The sequence below is a fragment of the Amblyraja radiata genome, chromosome 30 (genome assembly GCF_010909765.2).
Source record: "Amblyraja radiata isolate CabotCenter1 chromosome 30, sAmbRad1.1.pri, whole genome shotgun sequence".
Taxonomy (NCBI): Eukaryota; Metazoa; Chordata; class Chondrichthyes; order Rajiformes; family Rajidae; genus Amblyraja; species Amblyraja radiata.
The window spans coordinates 4,618,691-4,642,041 of record NC_045985.1 but is presented as its reverse complement, the minus strand read 5'-3'; the positions used below and the strand labels follow the sequence as shown (position 1 = coordinate 4,642,041).

General features: G+C 46.1%; 1 protein-coding gene across 1 annotated transcript; it reads right to left on the bottom strand.

Annotated features, from left to right (window-relative positions):
- Positions 1-479: 479 nt before the first annotated feature.
- LOC116989914 (nuclear factor 7, ovary-like) lies at positions 480-11,238 on the bottom strand. Its single transcript, XM_033047467.1, has 5 exons — positions 11,143-11,238; positions 9,305-9,841; positions 9,039-9,221; positions 6,752-6,985; positions 480-506 (listed from the first exon to the last, which is right to left on the bottom strand). The coding sequence occupies exons 1-5, from the start codon at positions 11,236-11,238 to the stop codon at positions 480-482; spliced, it is 1,077 nt and encodes a 358-aa protein (XP_032903358.1).
- Positions 11,239-23,351: the final 12,113 nt, after the last annotated feature.

Sequence of the window (23,351 nt, the reverse complement as noted above, 5' to 3'; positions counted from 1 at the left end):
CCCGACAGCAAGATGAGACAAAGCGACAGCAAGAAGAAATGGCGCGATGTCAGGAACAACTGGAATTAGATACAAAGTTGAAGGTGGCTAAAGCCAGAAGGGACATACTGGAAAGTGAAGGGTCTAGATGCAGCTCTAGATCATCAAAGGCGATAAGCTCTAGACAGAGAGCCAGACCTGCTCAGAGTGAATTGGCAGTTGAATCGATTCCACGGTCAAAGTCCACAGGATACCTTGGATTGGAAAAACTAAATAGGTTGAGTGAACCTTCAGCTCAGCAAATGGGTGCTGGACCGAAACTAGCTACTATAAGAACATCCGTACAAACTCGAGAAGGACCAGTGGACCAAGGAGAAGGAAATCAGGTTGGTCTAATGGCACTGCCACATAAGCAATCTGAATTCAACGAGATTATAGCTCGACGAAATAAATCTCTCATTTTGCCACCAGTTGAAATTCCTACGTATGCTGGAGCTCCTTTAGAATATGAAACTTTCGTGAGGGCACTGGAAGAGGTATTAGAGAAGAAAGTTATGGATGAAAAAGAGCGCTTACGGTTTCTGGTGAAGTACACACAAGGAAAGGTGAAGGGGCTTGTGGAAAGTTGTCAGATGGAGCCAGACAACCAGGGCTATAAAAAGGCGAGAAGATTATTGAAGGAACGTTTTGGTGATGAACAGAGGATTGCGAATGCATACATTGAAAAGGCCCATGATTGGAAAGAAATCAAGCTAGAAGATGTGGATAAATTGAGTGAATATGCAATATTTCTGAGAAGATGTTGCAGCTCGATGAAAAATCTTGGCTATATGGAGGAAATTAATCTTTCAAGTAATATGAGAATCATCATTAGCAAGTTGCCCAGAAGAATGAGAGAAAAGTGGAGAGATAGGGCAGGTGAAATACGTGATAAGAGCAAACAAGTAGCCAGGCTACCAGACCTGGTGGAATATTTAGAAAGAGAAGTACGGTACATGTCAGATTCATGCAGCGGGATTATTGAAGAAGCCAAGCCACTTGCAATTTATAAGGGTTCTACCTATGTCAAAACTAAACAAAAGACAGGGCCTAAGAAAAGCAATTTTGCTACCAATATAATACCTGAGAAGGTGTTAGGTGGTGCAAAAGAGGATGCACCGACCAGAAAGAATGAATTCTGTCCATTTTGTGATGAAGTAGGTCACACCATAAGATGGTGTCGTAAATTTAAGGAAAAGAAATATGAAAAAAAGATGGACTTTTTAAAAAGGAATGGAATCTGCTATGGATGTTTAAAGAAAGGGCACATGGTAAAAGACTGTAAGTGTCCAATAATTTGTGACAAATGTAAGCAGAATCATCCTGATGTGCTTCATACTGTAAAGAAAGAGCCAGATCATACTGAGCAGAAAAGGGAGTCAGCGGATGTAAATGCTATCACCTCTCCTCAAGTAACTGCACATATTGGGGCCGGAGGGAAAGCATGCATTTTCTCTATTTCACCAGTACAAGTGAGAAATAGGGAAACTAATGTAGTGTTGCAAACATATGCATTTCTGGATCATGGGAGTTCAGCTACTTTTTGCACAGAGAATTTGATGAGAAGGTTGGACATTACTGGAGAAAAAGTTAAAATTCAAATGCGTACCATGAATAAAGAAAAGGATTACCAGAGTTCTTATATAACAAATATGGAGATATCCAGTTTGGATGAAGATAATTTTATTCCAATTTCAGAGGTTTTCACACATGAAACAATGCCTGTTGGTCGTCAAAATGTACCCAGATGTGAAGACTTACAGCAATGGCCTTACCTGAAAGAAGTCAAAATAACAAATATAAATTCTGATATTGACTTACTTATTGGAACGAATGCCCTGAGAGCATTAGAACCTGTACAGATAATTAGGAGCCAAGGGGATGGACCGTATGCTATGAAGACCCTACTAGGATGGGTTATTTATGGCTCCTTGGGTAAGAATAAGGAAAGCACCAGCAAAATGAATTGCCGTGCTGTTGCTGTTAACCAAATATCTACAGGTAAATTGGAAAAGCTGTTAATGAAGCAATATAATCATGACTTCAATGAAAGTACCAGCCAAGAACATGAAGAAATGTCTAGAGAAGAATTAAATTCTTAGATATTATGAACCATTCAGTTAAGATGAAAAATGGACATTATTGTTTGGATTTACCTTTCAAGAAGGAAAGTGTCAATTTACCAAATAATCGCTATATGGCTGAACAACGTATTCATGGTTTGAAACGTAAATTTGTTAAGAACACGAAATTTCAAGAGGAATATACATCCTTCTTACAGAATATGATTAATAATGATTATGCTGAAAGGATACCAATGAATCAACTATATCGAGATGATGGAGAGATCTGGTATATTCCGCACCATGGGGTGTACCACTCGAAGAAAGGGACATTGAGGGTGGTCTTTGACTGCGCGGCAGTCTTTAAAGGGACATCACTTAACAGTGAATTACTGCAAGGTCCAGACCTTACTAACTCGCTCCTTGGAGTTCTCATCAAATTTAGGCAAGAACCGATAGCTTTGATGGCTGATATCAGAGCAATGTTTTATCAAGTGAAAGTAACTGGTAAACATATTGATTATCTGCGATTCTTATGGTGGCCTGAAGGGGATGTGCAGCAAGACCTTGTTGATTACCGAATGAAAGTACATCTTTTCGGAGCAGTGTCATCGCCAAGTTGTGCGAATTTCGCTTTGAGGAAAACCGCAGAGGATAATAAAGATTATTTCCCAGAGGAGGTAATTTCCACTTTGAAAAATAATTTTTATGTGGACGATTGCCTAAAATCCGTATCGTACCGAGTTAGAGGCAATTCAAATAGTGAAGCACCTAACCTTTCTCTGCAATAAGGGAGGATTTGTACTTACCAAGTGGGTCAGCAACAGTCGTGCTGTTTTGGAAAGCATTCCACCAGATGACAGAGCCGAAGAAACCAAGGTGATGGATTTAGACAAAGACAACTTGCCAATGGAAAGGGCACTGGGACTGCACTGGTGTGTGGAAACGGATGTGTTTAAGTTTAAATTGTCAATTCAGGAACGACCATGCACAAGAAGGGGTATCTTATCTGTGATTGGTTCAGTATATGATCCTTTGGGATTCTGGCACCATTTACACTGCTAGCCAAGTTAATTTTACAGAATCTGTGTCGAGAAAAGCTTGGTTGGGATGAGAGTATAACTCAAACATCCTCGCACAGGTGGACAGAATGGTTAAAAGACCTCCAAAAAATGTCAACGTTTAAGGTAGATCGGTGTATAAAGCCTAAAACCATTGGTAATATCGGAAATGCACAACTGCATCACTTTTCGGATGCCAGTGAAAGTGGTTATGGGACTGTTTCATACTTAAGACTACAAGATGTAAACAAAAGAGTGCATGTTGCATTCGTAATGGGAAAAGCCAGAGTAGCACCATTGAAGCAAAAGACGATTCCCAGAATGGAACTTACAGCAGCAGTCTTAGCTGTGAAAATTGACATAATGCTGAAAAAGGAACTGCAATTTCAACTGGAAGAATCTACCTTCTGGACCGATAGTACTACGGTTTTGAAATACATTAACAATGAAAACAAACGTTTTATGACATTTGTTGCAAATAGAGTTTCCTTTGTACTAGGAGCTACTAATGTTTCTCAATGGAGATATGTTAATACAAAGGAAAATCCTGCGGATGAAGCCTCTAGGGGACAAACAGCAAATTGCTTTCTTAATAACAAGAGATGGATCAATGGGCCAAAGTTTCTTAGTAAGTCAAGTAGAGAATGGCCAAAGCTTGAACTCGGATTTGAAATCTCTACAACAGATCCGGAAATTAAACAAAACATTTCGGTGAATGTGATTGAAAAAAACTCATATGACACCGTGAATAGTTTAATTACCCACTTTTCATCATGGAATAAATTGAGAACATCGGTAGCCTGGTTTCTTAAAATAAAAACAAGATTGTTGATGAAAATTCGGGAAAAGAAACAAATAACAGAAAGTATCTTGGAGAAGAATCCTGCGGAAAGGGAAAAGGAAATCAAATTCCAGACGCAAGTTTTTGAAGCTTCACCTAGCCTATGTCTTGATGATCTCCTCAAAGCAGAAAATGCGATCATTTCTTTCTGTCAAAGGCAGAAATACAAAGAAGAGATATTAACATTACAAGCTGGTGGAGAAGGGGTAAAAAGAAGTAGTCAATTGTATAAGCTCGACCCAATTTGGGAAGGAGATCTTCTGCGGATGGGTGGACGCCTAAACAGATTGGCAATGCCTGAAGAAAGGAAACGTCCTATCATTCTCGCTAAGGACTTTTACATAACAACATTATTATTACGGCATATTCATGAACAAATTGGGCATGGAGGAAGAAATTACATGCTATCCCAACTTCGTAAAAAATATTGGGTTACCAAGGCTAATTCAGCAGCAAGAAAGATAATAAAAAATTGCATCATATGCACGCGAGAGCGTGGGAAACTTGGTATACAGAAGATGGCAGACTTGCCTTTGGAGAGGATCACTCCAGACAAACCTCCATTCACAGATGTGGGGGTGGATTATTTTGGTCCTATGGAAGTTAAGAGAGGACGTAGCCTTGTGAAAAGATATGGTGTGATCTTCACTTGTACGGCGAGTAGAGCGGTACATCTTGAAGTTGCATCTACACTCGACACGGACTCATGTATTCAGGCATTAAGGAGATTTATTTGTCGACGGGGTCAAGTTACTTCGTTAAGATCGGATAATGGTTCGAATTTCGTTGGAGCGGATAGGGAACTAAAAAAAGCACTCAAAGACTTAAATCAGGATAGAATCCAATATACTATGCTTCAACAAGGCATAAAATGGAACTTTAATCCTCCTATGGGTTCCCATCATGGCGGTATTTGGGAACGATTAATTCGTATGGTACGAAATGTGCTGCGCTCCGTTCTGAGACAACAAGTTTTGGATGATGAAGGGTTACAGACACTGTTTTGTGAAATTGAGGCGATTTTAAACGATCGACCTATTACGAAAGGTTCTGACGATCCTAATGACCTGGAAGTACTCACACCAAATCATATTCTTCTGCTGAAAACCATTCCAACACTTCCACCTGGGCTTTTTGTAAAAGAAGATTTGTATATGAGACGTAGATGGAAGCAAGTACAATATATGGCAAATCTTTTTTGGAGGAGATGGATACAAGAGTATTTGCCTTTAATCCAAGAACGACAACGATGGCTAAGGATTAAAAGGAACTTTGTTCCAGGCGACATTGTGTTGGTGGCTGACTCTACAGCATCTAGAGGTTCTTGGTTAATGGGTAGAATACTGGAAATCATGCCTGATGTTCAGGGTTTGGTACGTATAGTGCGGCTGAAATCAAAAAACAATGTTTTAATAAGACCAATAACTAAGTTGTGCTTGCTTCTAGAAGGCGAAAGCGAAATTGGAAGAGTCGAGAAAGAATTGTGATTGCAGATATATAGTGCATGCTATTTTTTCCTCATTAGTATGGTGGTTAGTATCCACGCCTGGCATGCGGGCGATCGCGGTTTGATTTCCTGACGAGGGAGCCACAGGGTTTTATTCCCTGATATTTTGATTTTGATTTTGATGTATGTTAAGCCTTAATGGCCACTTTTTTGATGTTATTTGGTAATTGCCTCATTATGTATTCGGAACAATTAGGGGCCGGTATGAAATGGCCATTTGGCCTATTTTGCATGTCATTGTGGATGGCATGTTCCTTTAAATTTTAGCCAGCCCGTTATAATGTGGGTGGGATTTTATGACGTGTCTTGGGGCGTGTTTATGCAGCTTAACTGCTTGCGTGTTAGTATAGTTGGGGAATTCGTTTTGGACAGGAGAGGGAGAAGGTTTATCCTTCGACCATGTCAAGCATGTCAAGCCTCATGTGAAGAAGAAGACACGAAGAGTTTTCTAGTATCTGAAGCAATGCGCTGGAGTTCGAAGAAGATTGTTGGAACAAGTCGGAAAACCTTGGATGTATCTTACTGTTTTATATCTACAATAAAGAAAATATTCATTAAAAGACTGTGTGCTGAAGCTTTATGAAAGTAGAAGCTCTGTAAGTCTCTGAGGCAGCTTGCATGCGTACCGAAGATATTCCCCTTATCCCCTCTCAACCAATTAGTGGCTAGGGAGTTAATTTCCTGAAAGATCTGAAAAATCTGCCGCTACAGGGACTGAACTCGCTGGAGTTTCAAAGGAAGAGGGGGGGGGGGGGATCTCATTGAAATTTACCGAATAGTGAAAAGCCTGGATAGACTGGATGCGGATAGGATGTCTCCACTGATGCAAGAATCCAGGACCAGATCCATAGCATCCAAATAAAAGGATGCATCTTTAGACGAGGAGGAATTTATTGAGTCAGAGGGAGGTGAACCCATGGTTTTCATTGCCACAGGAGACTGTGGAGGCCATCAGTGGATTATTTTTTTAAGGCAGATATAGATGGATTCTTGATTAGTACGGGTGTCAGGGGTTTTGGGGAAAAGGCAGGAGAATGGAGTTGAGTGAGCAAGATAGATTGGCCATGATTGAATGGCAGAGTAGACTTAATGGGTCAAATGGCCTATTTCGTCTACTATGAATTATGAGATAGCAGAGCGTGTTTGTATGAGTGACGTTGCATAAATATAGGAATTGATAAAAGTTGCATTTTTGCAAATATATCGCTCCCAATGTTGTGACTGCAGTTTCATTGAACGAGATTGAAACATAACCCCTGACCTTCAGAAATAACACGATGTCTGTTTGTTCCATTCGCCCCTTCAGATTTGAGAGTTTTTCCTCAATAGAGTTTAAATTCTCTTGAATGTCTTGAAGATTTTTCTCCATTGGACTTAGAATCTTCTCTTCATCCTCCTTGATCTCTCCGAGAATGCGCTGCTCTTTCTTCACGAGAATCTGGTGCAGTTCAGCAAACTGAGATGTGACGCGCGACTTGAGGCTTATTGACTGCTCCTGTCAAATGAAAGGTGAAGATTGATCTAATATTGATGGCACTGCCCTGAGCTGGTTCATCTCCTACCTCAAAGGTAGGAGTTTCTCGACTAACATTGGCAACTCTTTCTCCTCCACAGCTAGTCTCTGCTGTGGGGTTCCACAAGGTTCCATCCTTGGCCCCATTCTCTTCTCCCTGTATATGCTCACCTTAGGCCAAGTCATTGAAAGACACGACATTTCCTTCCATTGCTACGCAGACGATACACAACTCTATCTCCCCCTGAAGCCCAAAAACAATCAAATCTGCGTAACCTTACCCGCTGCCTCGAGGATATAAAGTGCTGGATGGCCCAGAACTTCCTCCAACTAAACGAGAGTAAGTCTGAGGTCATCCTTCTCGGCCCCTCGGACTCAATCAAAATGATAGCAGGCAGCCTTGGAAGCCTTACCCCACTACTCAAACCTCACGTCAAAAACCTCGGCGTAATATTTGACTCAGCATTGAAATTTGACAAACAAGTCAATGCCATGCTAAAAGCAAACTTCCTGTAGGTTTGGACGATACCTAAAATAAAACAATTCCTCCAGTTTGATGACCTCGAAGAGAGCATCCGCACATTTATCTCCTCCTGCCTAGATTACTGCAACTCTATTTACACTGGTATCAGCCAATCTTCCCTATCCTGCCTGCAACTGGTCCAAAACGCCGCAGCGAGACTCCTGACGGGCACCCGAAAAAGGGACCACATCACCCCGATCCTGGCCTCTCTCCACTGGCTCCCTGTGCGGTTCCGTATACATTTCAAGATCCTCCTCTATGTCTACAAAGCCCTCAATGGGCTTGTCCCCTCCTACATTAAAAGTCTTCTCACCCACCACTCCACCTCCCTCAGATCGGCCGAAATGGTGTTGCTGAATATCCCACGGTCCAGGCATAAGCTCAGGGGCGACTGCGCCTTTGCGGTTGCAGCTCCTAGACTGTGGAACAGCATCCCCCTTCCCACCAGAACTGCCCCCTCCATCGACTCCTTTAAGTCAAGACTAAAAACTTATCTATACTCCCAAGCCTTTCCTGACGTCCACTGAGTGAGGGCTACATGTATATATGTATGTAGTTTGTTTGTTTATACTATTCTTATAACAAATGTAAAGCACTTTGACCAACGAGAGTTGTTTTTTAAATGTGCTATATAAATAAATGTGACTTAACTTGTGTGACTTAATATATTTCTGTATTCTATTTCGTTGTGAAGTAGAAGGTGACCATTTGGCACATCGATATCTATGCTGTTCCTTACAATAATCCCATTAATCTCATTTCCTCACATTTCCCTGAAACACGATGGCCCTCACGTCCACATTAACTCCCACCGACTCACAGATCACCCGCCTTCAGCAGCTTCATTACAGCAACCAATTAAACCAACATGTCTGGGAGATGTGGGCGGAACCCACCCTGGTCACGGGGAGAACATGGAAACATTGACAATTGGTGCAGGAGTAGGCTATTCAGCCCTTCGAGCCAGCACCAGCATTCAATATGATCATGACTGATCATCCGGAATCAGTACCCCGTTCCTGTTTTCTCCCCATATCCCCTGATCAGGCATGAGACAAGGAAAAAATCTAAAAAAAAGAGGAAGAGCGATGGAGCTCCATGAAATAATTTCCTTCCTTGTTTACCATTAAATTATACTGTGAGTTGGATGGTGGTGGGGAGAGTTGTGTGAGTGAAGGAGGGCAGGGTTGTGCCTGGGGAGGGGGGTGGTGGTGGGAGGACAGATTTGTTCCAGGGGAGGGGTAGTGGGGAGTTGTGCCTGGGGAGGTGAAAGGTTTGGTGGTGAGGAGTGGACAAAGTTGTACGGGGGGGGGGGGGGGGGGTGAGGGGGTGGTGAGGGGAGATTTGAACCAGGGGAGGGAGTGTGTGTGTGGGGGGAGAGGGGAGGGGGGTGGGGAGTGTTGTACTACGGGAGGGGTAGAGAGCGGGGGGAAGGGGACATGGAAGCGTCACGTAGACAATACCTGAAGTCAGGGTCGAACCGAATTCACCGGAGCAGTGAAACAGCGCAACTAACTGCTGCCACGCTACGCTGTAGTGCATTAACCAAAATACAAAACTACACAACACGATCAGAAATGCCACACAGCAAGGCCTCACCCGGACTTGGGAAATCTTCTGCTTCTGTTGCTCTTCCATTTCCTGGATGGCTGATTTATTTGTTGTCAGAGATTGTATGGATGATTTAACCTGATCCTGGGAATCAGAGAGAAAGGGGGTTAGACAATAAACATTCAACTATACATTCAAGGAAGTGATCGTAGCCGGTTTGCTTTTACCTTGTAGATTGCAACAGCTTTTTTAATCGGTATGAAGCTGTGAGACTTGTGTTCCCGCGCATCTCGACAAAACACGCAGATCAGTTTCTTGTCCGTTTCACAAAACAGCTTCAGTTCTTTCTGATGTTTCTCGCAGTGATGTTTACTTTCCTTCTCTTCCGTATTCAGGCTCAGTGTTCGAATTTTCTCAGCCAGTCTCGCCAAGGCCCGATTAACTTTGAGGGTGCGGTCTGTAAACACCTCTCTACATTCCGGGCAGGAGTTTCTCCCGTCCGTGTCCCAACTCTGTGTGATACAGGAGCGGCAGAAGTTGTGCCCACACCCCAGGATAACCGGGTTGGTGAATAAATCCAGGCAGATGGGACAGAGTGTCTCCTCTGCCAAACTCTCGACCTGGTGTTTCGAAGCCATTTTAACTCCCAGTCCCTCGCGGTTCAAAACTCTTTCAGTGTCGAGGAGCTGTTGAACCTGCGCATATCCACCGCGCACGCTGCCGTCTCCAGAACATTTGCTGTAGATTTTCAGGGTGACCGCGTCCTGACCTCAAATACCCATGGAGGGTTTAGTGAGATGTTAAACAGACCGGTATGTAAACGCAGGGAATGTAATGGGACAGTTTAGAGCAGGACAGAAAAAAGAAACTAACTGGGGTGTAAAACGATGGTTAAATATAAACTTAGAGTGAAGTCAAGTCGGATTTATTGTCATCTGTACAAAATACATGATATAAATGCCATCATAGCAAAAGGATTTGAGTATAGGAGCAGGGAGGTTCTACTGCAGTTGTACACGGTCTTGGTGAGACCACACCTGGAGTATTGCGTACAGTTTTGGTCTCCTAATCTGAGGAAATACATTCTTGCCATAGAGGGAGCACAGAGAAGGTTCACCAGGCTGATTCCTGGGATGTCAGGACTTTCATATGAAGAAAGACTGGATAGACTCGGCTTGTACTCGCTAGAATTTAGAAGATGGAGGGGGGATCTTATAGATTCTTAAGGAGTTGGACAGGCTAGATGCAGGAAGATTGTTCCCGATGTTGGGGAAGTCCAGAACAAGGGGTCACAGTTTACGGATAAAGGGGAAATCTTTTAGGACCAAGATGAGGAAAACATTTTTCACACAGAGAGTGGTGAATATGTGGAATTCTCTGCCACAGAAGGTAGTTGAGGCCAGTTCATTGGCTATATTTAAGAGGGAGTTAGATGTGGCCCTTGTGGCTAAAGGAATCAGGGGGTATGGAGAGAAGGCAGGTACAGGATACCGAGTTGGATGATCAGGCATGATCATATTGAATGGCGGTGCAGGCTCGAAGGGCCGAATGGCCTACTCCTGCACCTATTTTCTATGTCGATGTTTTCTACTGCGATGAACAGCTGCGATGAAAACCACATCGCCGTTTCAGCAGCATCACACGCACACATACTCAGTGCTTCACACAATATTAATTAAACGCAAATTACAACCACATTACACACAAATCCTGCAAGTTAGTAAAAACAAAATAAAAAACTGCTCCAAAGACAAGGAATTAATACAAAGCACAATTTAATATAAACACATCCATGGCCAGTGCAGGCGGTAGTGCAACTCGTGTGCGTTGGAAATGCCGCACCAGGCCATGATGCGAACAGTCAGGATACATTCTACAGCGCTGATGTGGAGGTTTCTTCAAGTGTCAGGTTATATCCCGGAATATCCACAATGCGAAGACACAATCCGTATGTAACAAAGAACAGTACGCATAGGAGCAGCCCTTCGGCCCACAGTGTCTGTGCTGAATATGATGCCAAGACCAACTCTTACCTGCTTGAACATAATCTATTTCCTTCAATTACCTGCATACTCACGTGCCTATCCAAACATCTCTTCACCGCCTGTCTCGTATCAGCCTCCGCCACCATCCCTGGCAGCGCGTTCCAGAAACTCACCATCATTGGGGTAGAAAACCTGCCTCGCACATCCCCTTTAATCTTTGCCCCTCTCACCCTATCGCTATGCTCTCTACTTTTAAATATTACCCTCTCGGTAAAAGGTTCTGATTGTGTAACCTGTCCACCCCTCTCATAATTCGATAGACTTCCATCAAGTCTCCCCTCAACCTCCGGCGGTCCGGAGAAACATTTCCATAGTCGGTCTGACCTCTCCATTCTCTTAATGAAATCCTAATTCTGGTAAACCTCCTCTGCATCGTTGCCTAGTACTTCATATCCACTTTCACATCCAGTGACTCTATCACCATCGACATTCCGGGTGCTCCGATATAGGTGCAGGTGATGAGGGGGTGAGGGGGGAATGGGTGATGTGGGAGTAGGTGCAGGGTAAGAGTGAGACGATAAGGAACAGGGGAATTAGGGAGGCGGTGGGCAGAATTGGTATTCAATGAGAGACGGCTGCGAGTTGAGACACACGGGACTGCAGATGCAAACTGCTGGACGAACGTAGCGGGTCAGGGGCCTATCTGTGGCACCAACAGGTGCGGTGGCGAGGCAGAGATGACGTTACTGAACGAGGAATCCAGAGGCACTTCCAGAGACGCAAATTCAAGTGTCTCCATTGCACCTTAAATGAATGATTGAAATTAAATCCTTTCTATCATGGAAATGCCTTAATTAATAATTAATAAATGGTGGTAGTTGCAGCTTTTATAAAGACCAGCGGTATAATTGCTGCCTTACGGTGCTTATAGCGCCAGAGAGCCGGGTGATGTCTGTACGGAGTTTGTACGTTTAGTTCAGTTTGGAGATACAGCCCGGAAACAGGCCCTTCGGCCCAGCAGGACCAGCGATCCCCGCACATTAACACTATCCTACACCCACTAGGGACAATTTTTGCATTTACCAAAACTAATTAACCTGTACGCCTTTGGAGTGTGGGAGGAAACCGAAGATCTCGTCGAAACCCCACGCACGTTACGGGGAGAACGTGCAAACCCCGTACAGACAGCACCCAAGCTAAAATGTAGGCGGAGACAGTAAGTCTAGTGGGAGAAGGGGAATGGGATGGAGAGAGAAAGCAAGGGCTATCAGAAGTTAGATAATTCAATGTTCATACCGCTGGGGTATAAACTACCCAAGCGAAACCTTGCTTTCTCTCTCCATCCCCTTCCCCTTCCCAGTTCTCCCACCAGTCTTACTGTCTCCGACTACATTCTATCTTTGTCCCGCCCCTTCCTCTGACATCAGTCTGAAGAAGGTTCTCAACGCGAAACATCGCCCATTCCTTCTCTCCAGAGATGCTGCCTCACCCGCTGAGTTACTCCAGCATTCAGTGTCTACCTTCGATTTAAACCAGCATCTGCAGTTCTTTCTTGCACATTTGTACTTTAGCCCTGCTCCCTCCGTGGACTATAGTCAAGGCTCATATTTTATCTTTCACAATTGCTGCTACTCTACGTAACCTTGCAACACTATGGTTTCGTTGGGTCAACATTCTACTTAATGAATGAGGGAAAAGACTTAAAGGGAAGAGAAGAATCGGAATTGGATTTAGCAAATGACCATATCGACAAATGGACAAGTTCCGTTATCTTGTTCAGTAATATTTACAATTACACCAAAAAAAACCTTCTCCAAAAAAGGGCTTCCTTTCCCTGTAAATTGACACAAAATACTAAAATAACTCAATGGGTTTAGCAACATCTCTGGAGAACATGTTTAAGAAGGAACTGCAGATGCTGGAAAATCGAACGTAGACAAAAATACTGGAGAAACTCAGCGGGTGAGGCAGCATCTATGGAGCGAAGGAACATGTGACATTTGGGGGTGGAGACCCTTCTTCAGACTGATGTGAGGGTGGGGGCTGCGGGAAGAAGAAAGGAAGAGGCGGAGACAGTGGGCTGAGGGAGAGGTGAGAAGGGGAGGAGAAAGCAAGGACTACCTGAAATTGGAGAAGTCAATGTTCATACCGCTGGGGTGTAAACTACCCAATCGAAATATTAGGTGCTGCTCCTCTAATTTACGGTGGGCCTCACTCTGACCATGGAGGAGGCCCAGGATAGAAAGGTCGGATTGGGAATGTGAGGGGGAGTTGAAGTGCTGAGCCACCGGGAGATCAGGTTGGTTATTGTGATCCGAGCGGAGGTGTTCAGCGAAACGATCGCCGAGCCTGCGCTTGGTCTCACCGATGTAGATCAGCTGACACCTGGTGCAGGGGATGCAATAGATGAGGTTGGAGGAGGTGCAGGTAAACATCTGCCGCACCTGGAACAACTGCTTGGGTCCTTGGATGGAGTCAAAGGGGGAGGTAAAGCGACAAGTGTAGCATTTCCTGCCAATGGTAAAGCGACAAATGCTACAACTGTCGCTTTACCCCCCCCCCCTCGAGTCCGTTCAAGGACCCAAGCAGTATTTTCGGTGGGGCAGAGGTTCACCTGCACCTCCTCCAACCTCCATGGTCAGAGCCCACCGTAAATTGGAGGAGCAGCACCTCATATTCCGCTTGGGCAGTTTGCACCCCAGCGGTATAAACATTGACCTCCAATTTTAGGTAGTCCCTGCTTTCTCCTCCCCATCCCAGCTCTCCCTCTGCCCACTGTCTCCGCCTCCTCCTTTCTTCTTGCCGCACCCCCTTTGTATCTGGCAAGTGGGTAGTGGGAGGGAGGGGGACGTTGGAGCCGGGGCTGTAAGCAGAGCTGCATTTCCCCCCAGGTCCGCATTCAGACTGTCTGTCTCCATGTAAGTAGACGTCATGTCACCCCCCAGGTCCACATTCAGGGCCACCACTCGCAAGGAATTGAAGGCAGCGATTATATTTGTCCACCCCCTTTCGAGTACCGTACAAACCTCCCCCCTCTGAAAATTCATTATTTTCGCTTTAAAGTAGAGATCCCGAAAAGGAAAATTATATATATACATATATATATACATAAATACATACACACATACATACATATACATGTACATATATACATACATACATATACACATATACAGTAAGTAAGTAAGTAAATTTTATTTATATAGCACGTTTTAAGTCAACTCGCATTGACACCAAAGTGCTTTACATAAATTAAATAATAAGTTTCCATACAAACCATAGAAAAAGTTTTTAAAAAATGAATAAAATGGACACATTATAGAGTTCAACACAAACGTCCCCCCACAGCAGAATCAAAACTTTCCACTGTGGGGAACGCATACACATATACATAACATATATATACATACATAAATTAAAAAATCAAAAGCCAATTTCAACATAATACACATTAGACTCGTTCGAAAAGGGATAGGAAGAAGCCTATGCTTGTCAAGTCCTACCCCCATTCTTCACCATTAACAAATGCAAAATTCAATAAAATAAACTAAACAGACAATTCAAATAAAACTACTCCAATCAAGCTATTAAGAAGAAAAGAACAAAAAAAAAGAACAAAAAGAACAAGCACCATTAACATCTGTGAGATTTACATTCTCCTTCCTCATTACTGTACTTTTCAAAGATATATCTTTTGTACATTTTTTAAATTGCATTATATTCATACTTTGTTTAATCGTTTCGTCAAGACCATTCCACAAAACCACCCCACAAATGGAAGTACACATACTTTTTAAATTGGTCCGAGCATAATGCTGTTTCAAGTTTAGTTTCCCTCTAAAGTTATAACCCCCCTCTCTGTCTTTGAACAGTTTTTGTATGTTTACAGGTAGCAGTTTATTTTTTGCTTTAAAAATTATTTGTGCAGTCTAATATTCTACCAGATCCTTAATCTTTAAGGTGTGTAATTTTAAATACAGTATATTGGTGTGTTCATGATATCCTACATTGTTTACTATACGAATAACTCTTTTTTGTAGTGTGCTTAGTGTTCACAATCGCTGTGTGAAAGGAAATCAAAAGCTCTTTATGGCTTTCTTCGTTTTTTGTTTGTCAATTCCTTTCATTCCAGCAATGCCTTCTTTGGGTGGGGTGGTGGTGGTGGGGAGGGGGGGGTGAAGAGCTGGGGGTGAGAAAAGACCAGGAGACCAGGATCAATTAAATGACCTGTCTGGAAGGTCCCATTGTTGGCTCGGGAAGGTGTGATCTCAAAAGACAAACAATGTGGGGAACTGTGGAACTGGTTACACGAGAAAGAAGGGGGGGGGGGGGATGTAAGTACAAGTGACTTCTCCTTCTAGGCGGGTGTAACTATGACTCCCTTAAACTGAAATGGGACTATTTTAAACTCTTAAACTCATTGTTCTCATGTAAGCGAAGGTCGTGTTTCTCCCAGGTCCGTATTTGGTGGCCACCAATCCCAAAGAAATGAAAGCAGTGATTCTCCTTGTCGCCCCCCCCCCCCCCCCCCCCCACTCCAGATATACGGTGACTCTACACGTCTGCAACTTCTTCCCTTTCGAGTACAGCACATACCTATTTTAAATATTTAACAACCACAGATATGTAGGCTATTCCTTCACTGTTTTGAACTCCCTAACTGATTATAAAATGTCCTAAGGTTTGTAAATCAAAACACGAAGTGATGGAGTAAGACAGCGGGCCAGGCAACAGGTTGAGATAAGAAGGAATGGCAGATGCTGGTTTACACAAAAGATAGACACTAAGTGCTGGTGTAACTCAGCGGATCAGGCAGCATTTCTGGAGAATATGCACAGATCATGTTTCGGGTCGAGAGCTGACTTCTACATTTTAACAGTGACATAATTGCTGATAATAAAAGCGACTCTATTTACTTGGTCTTGCAGAGAGAGGTATAAGGGAGATGTTCTGGTTGTGTATCTGGCAAGTGGGTTGCGGGGGGGGGGGGGGGGGGGGTAGCGATGGAAGCAAGAGCTGCATTTCCCCCCAGGTCCGCATTCAGACTGTCTGTCTCCATGTAAGTGGAGGTCATGTCACCCCCAGGTCCACATTCAGGGCCACCACTCGCAAGGAATTGAAGGCAGCGATTATATTTGTCCACCCCCTTTCGAGTATTGTACAAACCATCTCCCTCTAGAAATTCATTATTCTCGCTTTAAAGTAGAGATCCCCTTGACTTTTGAATGACATTGTGACCTCTGCGTGCACCGGCATTTTTTCTTCTCCAAAGCAAAAACAATCGCTGTGTAAAAGGAAAACAAAAGCCCTTTCTGGCATTCGTCGTTTATTGTTTGTTAATTACTTTCATTCCAGCAATGCCTTCTTTGGGTGGGGGTGGGGGTGAATATCTGGGGGTGAGATAAGACCAGGAGACCATCATCAATTAAATGACCTGTCTGGCAGGTCCCATTGTTGCCACCAATCCTAAAGAAATGAAAGCAGCGATTCTCCTCGCGTCCCCCGCGTTCCAGATAGACGGTGACTCTTCACGTCTGCAACTTCTTCCCTTTCGCCCTTCTCCTCTATGTCTACAAAACCCTCAATCGGCTTGCCCCCACCTACATTAAACGTCTGCTCACCCACCACACCACCTCCAGGTCCCTCAGATCGGCCGACTTGAGGTTACTGAACATCCCGCGGTCCAGGCATAAGCTCAGGGGCGACCGCGCCTTTGCGGTTGCAGCTCCTAGACTGTGGAACAGCATCCCTCTTCCCATCAGAACTGCCCCCTCCATCGACTCCTTTAAGTCCAGACTAAAAACTTATCTGTACTCCCGAGCCTTTCGTGACGTCCTCTGAGCGAGGACTACATGTATGTATTTATGTAGTTTGTTTGTTTATACTATTCTTATAACGAATGTAAAGCACTTTGGCCAACGAGAGTTGTTTTTTAAATGTGCTATATAAATAAATGTGACTTGACTTGACTTGACTTTCGAGTGACCTTCTCTAAACCCTCGAGTTTTGTATCTGGCAAGTGGGTTGTGGGGGGCAGTAAGCAAGAGTTGCATTTTCCACCCAGATCCGCCTTCAGACTGTCTGTCTTCATGCAAGTGGAGGTCATGTCACCCCCAGGTCCGCATACAATGCCACCACTCGCAAGAAATTGAAGGCAGCGATTATATTTGTCCACCCCCTTTCGAGTACCGTACAAACCTAAGATGATAGAGGATCCCCTCTCTACCCGTCTCCACCCTAACCCTCTTGCGAATTTCACCATTTGTATTTCTTGGATATCACCGCGTCCCCAGTCCACTATGGGCTCCAGCTATCCTGAATCATCGACACAGGCTCTGCTTGTTCTGCACCTTCCCATACTTCTAGTTTGCCCTTCCCCGACTCTCAGCCGGATGAAGTGTCTCGACCTGAAATGTCACCTATTCCATTTCACCAGAGACGCTGCCTGAACCGCAGAGTTACTCCAGCTTTTTGTGTCTATCTTCGGTGTAAACCAACATCTGCAGTTCCTTCTTACACATTTTATTTGCAGTTCTTAGTTTCTACTAATAATATGCACATGCAGTTCGATTTGTTGCAAATACCTATGAGAGAGAAGCGAGTGTTACCAAACTTATGAATTCACTGGTCGGGGTGGAACCCTCTCGAAGACAGACGTGAAGCTCACCGTTTGACCCGTTTTTATAAAATATTAAATGGTCAGCTCGATATACCAAACCTACACCAGACCTATTAGGAGCAGACGAGGGCATTCGATCCAATTTGAGATACCAGCTACTAATACAGATGTGTACAGCAATTCATTCTTCCCCCGCACAATTAAAGCATGGAACTAGATGCAACTGAATTTAAGGTAGCTCTTCTTTTCCAAGAATCTTTTTTTGCTTAAAGGGCCTGTCCCACTTTGCGATTTATTTCGGCGACTGCTAACGTAAGCGACTGATGCCCGTAGTCGCCCTGAAGTCCACCTTCCGCCACCTCCAGTTTAACTTCCATTTTGAATATTTTGGAGGACCAAGAACCAAGATCCTTGTTTTAACAGGATGAGACCTGTTGCACAGTCTGTGACCTCGCGTTACTGGTGGCGTTAAGGGCCTTGGTTCTGTGCAGGGCCGGCCTTAGGGGGTGCGGGGCCCAATTGGGAACAATTTTGGTGAACCCCAGATTCCCAGCCAAGGTGTGTCAGCCCAGTTATTTAGTATATATTATGAAATTGTACACTAGGTGCTATGGATTCTACACGGTGTGAATCTCTCCTGCTCCCTCCCTTTGCCTGTCAGTAGCTCCGCCGGCTTCCAAACTTTACCGTAGCTGCTAATTATGTGATTGGACACAATGTCCTTGGAGACAGCGGCTAATTGGACGGGAGGAGATCTATTTGCTGATTGGCCGGAAATTTAAAGCAAGCTGGTTGATGATTGGATGCAACCCCCTTAGAGACAGCGTTTGATTGGCCGCCAAATAAAATTGTCAAATCTGTAACAAAAATCGCTGGTCGGTGCGAACTCAGTGGATCTGTTTGTATCTCCAAACTAAACAGTATAACATGCAGGTACATTCATTTAAAATTAAATTCAGTGATTATTTCACATGATTTCACACTGTGTAAAGCTCAATATCTGACCAATTTCTGCTTAACACGTTTGGTCTGCCGTGAGCATTTTTCTCTCCCAAAACAGTTCATATCTAGCAAACCGATCAACGAACCAGACAGCAGTTGGACGTAGTCATAGGAACATAGACAATAGGTGCGGGAGTAGAGGCCATTCGGCCCTTCGAGCTTGCACAGCCATTCAATATGATCATGGCTGATCATCCAACTCAGGATCCTGTACCTGCCTTCTCTCCATACCCCCTGATCCCTTTAGCCACAAGGGCCACATCTAACTCCCTCTTAAATATAGCCAACGAACTGACCTCAACTACATTATGTGGCAGAGAATTCCAGAGATTCACCACTCTCTGTAGAAAAAATGTTTTTCTCATCTCAGTCGTAAAAGATTTCCCCTTTATCCTTAAACTGTGACCCCTTGTTCTGGACTTCCCCAACATCGGGAACAATCTTCCTGCATCTAGCCTGTCCAACCCCTTAAGAACAGAACCATCATCCTCGACCTCGAGCGATAGCCACGCCGAGGATATCTCTCGTTTCCCGTTCCACTGACTCTCAGTATTCCTTCTCTCCAGAGATGTTGCCTGGGTTAACCAGCTGAGTTACTCCAGCATTTTGTATCCAATTTCGGTGAATGAAACGTCGGCGGTGTAGCAGCGCCACACAGAGGCGATGCTCAGTAACTGCAAGTCGGCAGCAATTCGGCAAAGTGGCTGCTTCCTTTTAAGGAAGAAATGCAAATGAGGCGAGCAGCGAGGAATAGCGGTCAAATCTGATAAAGATCAGGTGTGAAACGAGTAAGGAAAGGCGACAATATGTCGTTTTTCCTGTTCTCGGCAAACAAATGCAGTATAAGCTGTTGCAATTTTGGCTCGTACTGCCTTTGCAGAGTACTGGTAGAGGTTGGTGGTGAGAGAGCGACGATATTCTAGCATACTTACCTGGCAGTGGAGACACTATGATCACCAAGGTGGTTTTCCCATTGATTTGGACTGCACTACGGATGTCGGTGTAGAGCAGTTTGATCCAATTTCGGATTCCCTCCCCAAAACCCATTTTGGAGAGCACGTCCCTCATGTACGTGTGCGATATCCTGTCGAAGGCCTTCTCCTGGTCCAAGCTGACTAGGCAGGCATCCACCCGTCTGTCCTGCACGTAGGCGATGGTATCTCTCAGCAGCGCTAGGCTGTCTGAGATTTTCCTGCCAGGTACAGCACAGGTTTGGTCCGGGTGGATCACCCGTCCCAGAGCAGACTTGACCCGGTTGGCGATGGCCTTAGACAGGATCTTGTAGTCTACATTCAACAATGTTATGGGTCTCCAATTCTTTATATCTTTCATCTCCCCCTTCTGCTTGTAGATTAGGGTGATGCTGCCCTTCCTCATGGAGTCTGACATGCTGCCGGCTAGAAGCATGTCGTTGTACACTTCCAGCAGGTCCGGGCCCACCCAGTCCCACAGAGCCGAATACAACTCGGCCGGTAAGCCATCGCTTCCGGGAGTTTTACTCGAGTCAAAGGAGCGGATGGAGCCAGTCAGCTCCTCTAGGGTCAGTGGTTGGTCCAGACTCTCCTGCTTGCTGTCCTCCAAGACCTCCGTGATAGAGGACAGGAGTTCTGGGAGGCGGTGCTGTCTGTGGCCTTTTGGTCATACAATTCCGTGTAAAAGGATTTGCAGACCCTCATCATGTCTGTCTGCGAGGATGCTACCGAGCCGTCCTCCTCCCTAAGGCTGTTGATCACAGAGCTCCCCCTGTGAACCTTATGGAAGAAGAAACGTGAGCACGTCTCATCCTGCTCCACATGGCGGACCCTGGATCGGAAGATGATCTTGGAGGATTCAGAGGTAAAGAGCCGAGCTTGCCGGTCCTTCACCTCTCTAAGTTCCTCCCTCACATCCACCCCCCTCGACTGCAGAAGGAGCAGTTGTTGCAATTCTGTCTGGAGTTGGCACAATTCCCTCTGACTCTGTCTTGCTCTCTGAACCCCTTTGGCTATGAAGAACCTCTTAATGTTCTCCTTGGTTGCTTCCCACCAGAGTGTCGGGGAGTCAAAGAGGGGCCTCACCGTTCTCCAACGTGCGTAGTCCCTCTTTAGCTCCTCCACGTTCTCCGGGGTCAACAACTTCACATTTAACTTCCACGTCCCTCTGCCTGCCTTCCGGTCCTCCTGTAGGTGACAGGAAGCCTGAAGGAGGCAGTGGTCAGAGAAGAACACCGGCGTGAGGTCGGTGTGTCTCACCGTGACGGCCTTCGTGGTGAAGACGAAGTCTATCCGGGATCGGGCCAAACCGTCCGATCTCGACCAGGTGAACCGCGGCTGGGACCCGCCTGCAGGGTCGCTGAAGGCGTCGTGCAGCTTTGCGTCTTTTACCGTTTCCATCAGGAACTTGGACGTGCTGTCCAGTCTGTTGTCGGCACTGCCGGATCGTCCAGCCGCATCAATGATGCAGTTGAAGTCACCGGCCAGAACGAGCTGCCGGGACGTGGCCAACAGCACTGGGAGCTGCTGGAGAACGGCCTGCCGCTCGCTCCGCACGGGTGGGGCATACACATTAATCAGCCGGAGCGGAGAACCACGGTACATTACATCCACCACGAGGAGACGCCCCGCAACCACCTCCCTGACCTCAGTGATGGCGAAGTTCCCTCCCCGCAGCAAGATCCCCAGGCCAGAAGCACGACAATCATTGCCCCCCGACCACACAGACAGTCCGTGGGGCCACCATCGCGACCACCTCCGATAACAGCGGAGGTGTGGCAACCCGCACTCCTGTAGAAAAGTCACATCTGCCTTGACCTTAGCCAGGTACTGCAAGGCATTAACACATCGCGCAGTGCTCTTCACACTGCGCACGTTTAAGGATGCCAGTTTGAGCTCCATTGTCCTTTAGAGTCCGTTTTCCTGCTCCCTCATGCCCACCGCTTCGGTGAATTTCCTCACCTTTCCTGGGCTCAGATACCCGGCCTCCTCAACGGGTTGGGTTTCCCCTGTGGTAACCCGAGGTGTCGTTGGGGGGGGGGGCTGCTCGTTTTACCCCCTTCTGGGTGCGCCGCTTCCCCCGTCTCTCGTGGCTGGGGCTCAGTGACAGGCTTACTGCTCCCGGAAACTCGGAGCTGAGGCCCAATGGCCGCTGCACTGCTCCCGGTTGCCCGGAGCTGGGGCCCATCGGCCTCTACGATACTCCCGGTTGCCCGGAGCTGGGGCCCATCGGCCGCTACAAAGCTCCCGGTTGCCCGGAGCTGGGGCCCAATGGCCACTGCACTGCTCCCGATGCCCTGGGGCTGGAGCCCCTCGACCGCTGCACTGCTCCCGATGCCCTGGGGCTGGAGCCCCTCGACCGCTGCACTGCTCCCGATGCCCTGGGGCTGGAGCTCCTCGATTGCTGCACTGCTCCCGTTGTCCTGGGGCCGGAGCCCCTCGACCGCTGCACTGCTCCCGTTGTCCTGGGGCCGGAGCCCCTCGATCGCTGCACTGCTCCCGATGTCCTGGGGCTGGAGCCCCTCGACCGCTGCACTGCTCTCGGTCTCCTGGTGCAGGTGTACAATCGTCCTGCACCTTCTCCTTTCCGCCCCGATTTTCTTCTTGTGGGGTTTCCCGTTCGCCTCATCCTCCGACGAGGAGAGGTTCTCCCTTCTGTCAGGGAGAGAGACCGTTTTTTGGTGGTTTTTTTGGGCTTGCCATCCCTTTCTGGCCTCTGCTCCGTGTGCTGACCCTTCTGGTGTTTTTTGGATTTTACAGTAGTCCAAATTTGCTCTCCCCCCTCCTCCATCGACTCTCCCTCCTGGGCTTGGTGCTGGAGTTCTCCTGGCACTTGGGGGCTCGAGGTGGTTGAGGTGGCTGAGGTGGTTGGGCTGTCCTCATCCCTGTTTCCCCTTTCTGCTGGGGACTTGGCAGTGGTAGTGGGTGTCTCACCTACCCTGGGGGTGCTGGAAGCCGCCCCTCTTGTTGCCTGTGCATATGTGCATGCTCTTTTTGGGCAGGCCCTGTAAAGGTGGCCTCCCTCCCCACACAGGTTACAGTTCTTGCTGGCTTGACAGTCCTTTGTCTCGTGGCCCTCCATTTTGCAGTTTTTGCAGACCACTGCATTGCATTGGGCCATCACATGTCCAGGCTTATTACACTTTCTGCAAACTCTGGGCTGCCCCACGTAAATTAAATATCCTCGGTTTCCTCCAATTGCGAAAACTGATGGAGGGTGGAGGAGAGTTCCTTCCTTGTCCACCCTCAGTTTTACCTTGACCTGCCGCTTGCTCGTCCAAATCCCATGCAGATCCTTCACGTCCACGCTGTTCACTGCTCCGTCGACGTAGCGAGCAAGGAAGGTGAGGACATCCACTACGGGCACATGTGGGTTAAACATATGGACCGTGATCGTCCTTTCCTTTTGGTTTGGGAGGGTGAAGAGTGGCTGCACCTTCAGCAACGACAGCGGAGCTTCATTCCCCTTCTCCTTGAAATCCTTTAGCAGTTTTTGCCATCCTGTCGGAAGCACAAATGTAACGTCAAAATAACCGTTACCCGGGAAGTCCTGGAGGCAGTAGATATCCCTGGGCTCGAACTTGCAGGTTTCCAGCAATACCTTCTTTACAAAGGTGTCTCGACTGAAGGGCATCCCCTCACTGAGATCCTTGACACTAATCCTGAGGGTATTGCGGATACCCTGTCCTCTGGTTCC